General features: G+C 38.7%; 1 protein-coding gene across 1 annotated transcript; it reads right to left on the minus strand.

The window, feature by feature from the left end:
- Window positions 1-4,728: 4,728 nt before the first annotated feature.
- LOC138908539 (uncharacterized) lies at window positions 4,729-5,578 on the minus strand. Its single transcript, XM_070199216.1, has 2 exons — window positions 5,117-5,578; window positions 4,729-4,788 (listed from the first exon to the last, which is right to left on the minus strand). The coding sequence occupies exons 1-2, from the start codon at window positions 5,576-5,578 to the stop codon at window positions 4,729-4,731; spliced, it is 522 nt and encodes a 173-aa protein (XP_070055317.1).
- Between the last annotated feature and the right edge of the window lie 266 nt (window positions 5,579-5,844).

The following is a 5,844-nucleotide window of genomic DNA, read 5'->3' on the forward strand; positions in this document are numbered from 1 at the left end:
ACTTTGCGCTAGCGGTGACTCATGGAAATTAAATAGTACATGTGGTATTTTCCTAATCTCTTCTGGCTACTTCCGTATATTAAATTGTTGGAAGCGTTTTAACCGACTCCGAAAGAGCAATTTTTTTGAGACGAATTTGTTCAAGGTGTTGTAGATAGATAGTTTTTTTAATTAAATGTATACATATAAATTATTTTGTTTGTATGTTTATTCCTCTGATCGAAAAAATCTATGTATGGGAGCATTCAATGTTCCACGGAGAACACAAAAGTTTATAGATCCAAAGTTAGCCAACTTGAATGCAACAAAGATCCCAGCTACATCTAATTAATTTGGAAAAGAAGGTACACATTATTATGTGTATGCAAGGAAGCAATAACCTTTTTTTCTTTTTAAAAGGAAAAGTGTTATAAAAATAATTATAATGTGGATATCCATTTATTATTTCGCTATATATATTTTTTTGAAGAAGATTACCTATTTGATACTCTATTGAAGTTTATCTACAAGTAACTGATGTATGCAGGTTGCAAGCAACTCAATGAAATGATTTGCGGCAGCTTCTTATTAAACAGACAGGTTGCAAGCAGCTCATGCAGATAGCTTACAAGCAGCTCAAGAATAGCCTCGCAGTTGCTACCTTTCTTCTATAAATAGAGGGATTTTCAGTTCATTATGTACATCAGTTTGAAGTTGAATAATATATCAGTTTCTCTCTATACTTGTCTTTACTTTACAATCTTTATTTTATAACACGTTATCAGCACAAGACTCTGACATCTTGTGTATTTTATTTGAATTTAATTTCTTGTGCATGAAGCAACTCATAGCCACAGAGAAGGCGAGAAAAACATTGGCTACTGTCAGTTAGTATCATTTCTTTATACTCACTCATGTTTCCTACTAGCTAAGTTTATAATCCGCATAATAACATATGTGCACATAAGATAGATCGTTAGGTAACCATCTTGACATTTGTACTGTAATTATCACACGTGATCTTGAACAACTTGTAAATTTTAATGTACCGTAATTTGTATTCTTGTATGTTCTGTTTTACACTAACATGATTTTGAATTAAGGTTCTAATTTTACTCACGAAGAGTAATATCGTAGAGGGGATTATAAAGTGGATAACATTGTTAGATCCACTTAAACTCTAGCAGAGTTTGCAAGAAATATACAACCACCAGAAGTGGTTATGTTTTGTATGTCTCATTGTATCTAAATTTTGTTAACCACCAGAAGTGGTATATGCCTATAACCACCAGAAGTGATAATTTAGGTTGGCTATGGTTACAATAAAGATAATTTAGAGAAGAAAAAAAAATTCTCTATATTACATGCATACCTCGATTTGCTCCTGAAGTAGCAAGTATATTAGAAGAGGTTCGAAGCCATCACAATTTGATATGGTTAATGCACGTTCAGATAATTATATTCGATTTCCTGAAGGATGAGAATTTTTTATAAATATTAATCCATTCCCTCAAGTGAATGTGATAATATTAATAAAGTCGTAAATATAAACGTGCTCTTGATGTAAATTTATTACAATTCACCTCCAGAAGAGTTAATGTAAAGACCCGATCGATCGTTTTGCTTTCTAGAACCCCATTCCCCTAAATAAAACTCTCCATATGTGCTTGTACTGTTTTGAGACTTGCGGGGGTGGCTAGTTCGAGATTTGGAAGGGTTCGGGTTGAAATCGGAATGCTTGGTTCCTTAAGGTTGGCTAAAGAGGCTAAGTTTGACTTCGGTCAACGTTTTGAGTAGACGACCTCGGAATCGGGATTTGACGGTTCCAATAGGTTTGTATGATGATTTTGGATTTGGGAGTATGTTCGGATCGGATTTTGGATGACCCGAGAACATTTCAGTGCCTAACAGTGAAAGTTGGTTCTTTGAAGGTTTTTTAAGTTCTTTAAATTTGGTTTGAAGTAGGTTTTGGTGTTATCGGGTCCAAATAGAATTTCGAGACCGGGAATAGTTTCGTAATGTCATTTAAGACTTGCACGCAAAATTTGGTATTATTCCGAGTAGTTTAAGTACGTTTCGTCGCGTTGGGAGTAAATTGAAGAACTTGAAGTTCATATTTTGATTCAATTGGTGTCACGCCCCAACCTCGAGAGGCGCGACTAGCGCTCAGCCGAGTGAACCCGGCCAAGCAAGCCTGTTAGATACTTTCTACCCAACTCACCCACGATCAAGAAAAGATATGATTTTATTAATTAGATGGAAGGAAGTTCATACATACAACATTAAATCGTTTCATTAGCTATTCAACCTTTTAGTCTCAAAATACATAGATTCTTATAGTTTGAGTGGAACAAGTGATCAAACACAACATATACTTGTTTGGCATTCCCAACACCCATATACAACCCACATAGCGTCTACGGAGCCTTTAAAGATACAAAAGAGAGTCAAGATGATGTCGACAACAAGGCCTCGGCTATACCTCAAAAGTGACCACAATATAAACGAAAGGTATAATACATGACCCCAGAATGAAATGGGGCTCACCGAATCCGCTGAGAAGAGGATGCAGCACTATCTGTGATCAACACTGTCTGCTATGTAATCACCTGCATCCATTTAAAGATGCAGCGCCCCCGGCAAAAGGGACGTTAGTACCGTCGAATTGCACTAGTATGTAAATCTAAACACCAACTCAATAGAATGAATAATAATACAAGAGGAACAGTCAAGAATTCAATAAGGCTTCAAATAATATTAAAACAACAAGTTAAGGATCATATACGTTTTCAAGTCAATTTCCATATTATTAGGTTGGGTGATCTTTAACACCAATATTCCATAATTCACAATACCTCTGTATTCTTACACGGAGTCCGACTTCGGCTCGATCGGCTAGGCCATCTCATTTGAGACATTATCACAATTTCATTATAATTTCCAGCATAGTACCACCATGTGTGCGGCATGGCGTCCGATAACGGCCCGATCGGCTAGGCCATCTCATTTGAGACATTACCACAGTTTTATCCACAATACCACCGTGTTCTTACACGGAGTTCGATCTCGACCTGATCGGCTAGGCCATCTCATTTGAGACATTACCTTATTCAGTCAATCATCTCACATCATACTTCTTAACAATTACAAAGTCATTTTTGGCCCTTGGCCGTATTTCATAGTTCCAGTTCCCTTTTCCACGTTCAAATATTATTATCCTTATCAACATCAATAGGGCTTCCCATTCAAGACATTAATTTACATATGAGCAATTTAGGAAATCTTAGGCACAAAGAGACCTTTCATACAATTTGGCATAACGACCTTTATTTTAATCTTGACATGAAGTCTTAACATTCCTAATACATATTCCACATTTTTGAACATATTCTCAAATGGCAAGATGGCATGATGAAGCATTTAGCATAAACATTGAACAAACATCCTTCAACACAACCACATTAGGAAAGGCCAATTCAATAATGATCAAGGAGTTACTCCAATTACATGAACATCGTGGGATTCGATTCTAAGAAGAATGGGGTTTAGCCAACATACCTCAATTGAGCTTCTCAAACTCTAAAATGACCCGTAATTCTTAGCAACTTCAATCTATTTAGAAATATAACAATTTGGACCAAAATTAGGAAGATGAACATGGTTTTAGCTCATTTGAGCATATTAACAAACACTAGGTATGCATCAATATTTTAAGGCCCTTTTTGTGGAAGATTCCATCATTCCCCAACCCATTCTCTATCATTTTTAGCTCACAGTCTTCCCACATACTACAAGGATACATGCATGCAGGGTAAGCACTCCCATCCCCATAAATTACCTTACTAATGGCCCATTCTAATTACATTTTGAAATTAAGAGTTTGGGTGATAGAATCTTACCTCTTAAGAAGAAGACCTAGGTTCCTCTCTTGATAATCTTCAAGATTTTAAGTGAGAATTGAAGAGCAATGTGATGAAGATCACTTCTCCCTCTAGGACCCACTCTCTTACTCTAAAAATATCGGAAAATATGATCAAAATAGTCTATGGGGTGTGTTTTAACGGAATTGGGTCGGGTTTAAAACCCCAAAAAATGAAGCTCCAGAACGGGTTCTGCGGTCGCATATGCGACCGCATAATTGTTATGCGGTCCGCGAAATGACCACAAAACTGGATGCCAAAATTGGAAAAAAAGCTGACCTAGTCTGCGGTCACTATGAGGCCTGCAGACCTGTTCTGCGATCGCATAATGCACCGCAGAATGGTTCTGTGGTCGCATAGTGCACCGCAGAACCTCCCTCCGAAAAATCCCTAGGCGGGATATGCGACAAGAATGTGGCCCGCAAAACGGTTATGCGGTCGCATAATGGCTGCGAAATTGGGCATAAAAAATACCCTAGAAATCTGCCCCACTCTCCGACCAGTCTGCGGTCCGCAGAGTGGTTCTGTGGCAGCAAAATGGGCCACAAAAATGTGTACTTCTGCCCAACATTTTTCTTCAACTCCCCAACGCACTGTTCAATCCAAAAAGTCCGAACCGTGGCTCGCAAGCTTGCCGCTAAGAATTTCTACTAATATAACCTCTACACCTACTTTGGCATCACGGAAATCGGGTTTTTAGGAAAAAATTTACGGGGCCTTACATCCTCCCCCACTTAAGATCATTCATCATCGAATGAGGATCATGGTCCATTATTAGCACGTTGTGCAACTCAATTATCATATCCGACACCAGCAACCCCAAATTTAACTAACTCCCTAAATTTTCAAAACTTTTGCCAGAGTTCCCTTTGTAACTAGGCCTGTCCACCTGCCAGAGAGCCCCAGAAACACATCTTACAAACATATGCACAACTCAACGACGTAACAAACTCATAACAATACCAACCGTGGCCTCATAAGCAACACATAATCAAAAGGAGCACCTTTACATTAATTGAACAAGTGATACTAAATTCATAGGCAACAAGTTCATAAAAAGAAAGGATTACACAACTATTCAAACAAGGATACTTCTTCTTCATTTCTTCCTCGGCCTCCCACGTGACCTCTTCAACCTGCTGGTTTCGCCATAATACTTTCACGGAGGCAATTTCTTTATTCCTCAACTTTCAGACTTGCCTATCAAGAATGGAAACCGGAATTTCTTCATATGACAATTCTTCATTAACCTCAATGGTCTCAACCGGCACAATAGCTGACGGATCTCTGACTACCTTCTTCAATATGGATACATGGAATACCGGGTGCACTAATGACATCTCGGGTGGTACCTCAAGCTTGTACTCCACCTGGCCAATTCTCTGAATGATTTTGTACGGCCGGACATACCTCAGACTCAATTTCCCCTTTTTCCCAAACCGCATAATACCCTTCATGGGGGAAACCTTCAAGAATACCCAATCATCTAAGTCTCTATGACAAACATCCGAATAGGATTTTTGACGACTCTGAGCAGTTTTCAACCGCTCCTTTATGATCTTAACTTTTTTCATAGCCTGATGTACAAGGTCTGGCCCTGTCAACTCTGCTTTCCCAATCTCGAACCACCCAATGGGATATCTACATCTCTTACCATACAATGCCTCAAATGGTGCCATCTGAATACTCGCATGAAAGCTGTTGTTATAAGCAACCTCTATGAGTGGCAAATGATCATCCCAGCTATCCTTGAAATCAAGAACACAAGCACGCAACATGTCCTCAAGCGTCTGAATAGTCCGCTTTGCTTGCCCGTTGGTCTGTGGATGGAAGGCTGTAATAAGATTTACCTGAGTACCAAAACCTTGCTAGAATTTCTTCCAAAAACTGGCCGTGAACTGAGCCCCTCGATCGGAAATGATAGAAACTGGAGTGCCATATAGCC

The sequence above is a fragment of the Nicotiana tomentosiformis genome, chromosome 3, assembly GCF_000390325.3.
Source record: "Nicotiana tomentosiformis chromosome 3, ASM39032v3, whole genome shotgun sequence".
Lineage (NCBI taxonomy): Eukaryota > Viridiplantae > Streptophyta > Magnoliopsida > Solanales > Solanaceae > Nicotiana > Nicotiana tomentosiformis.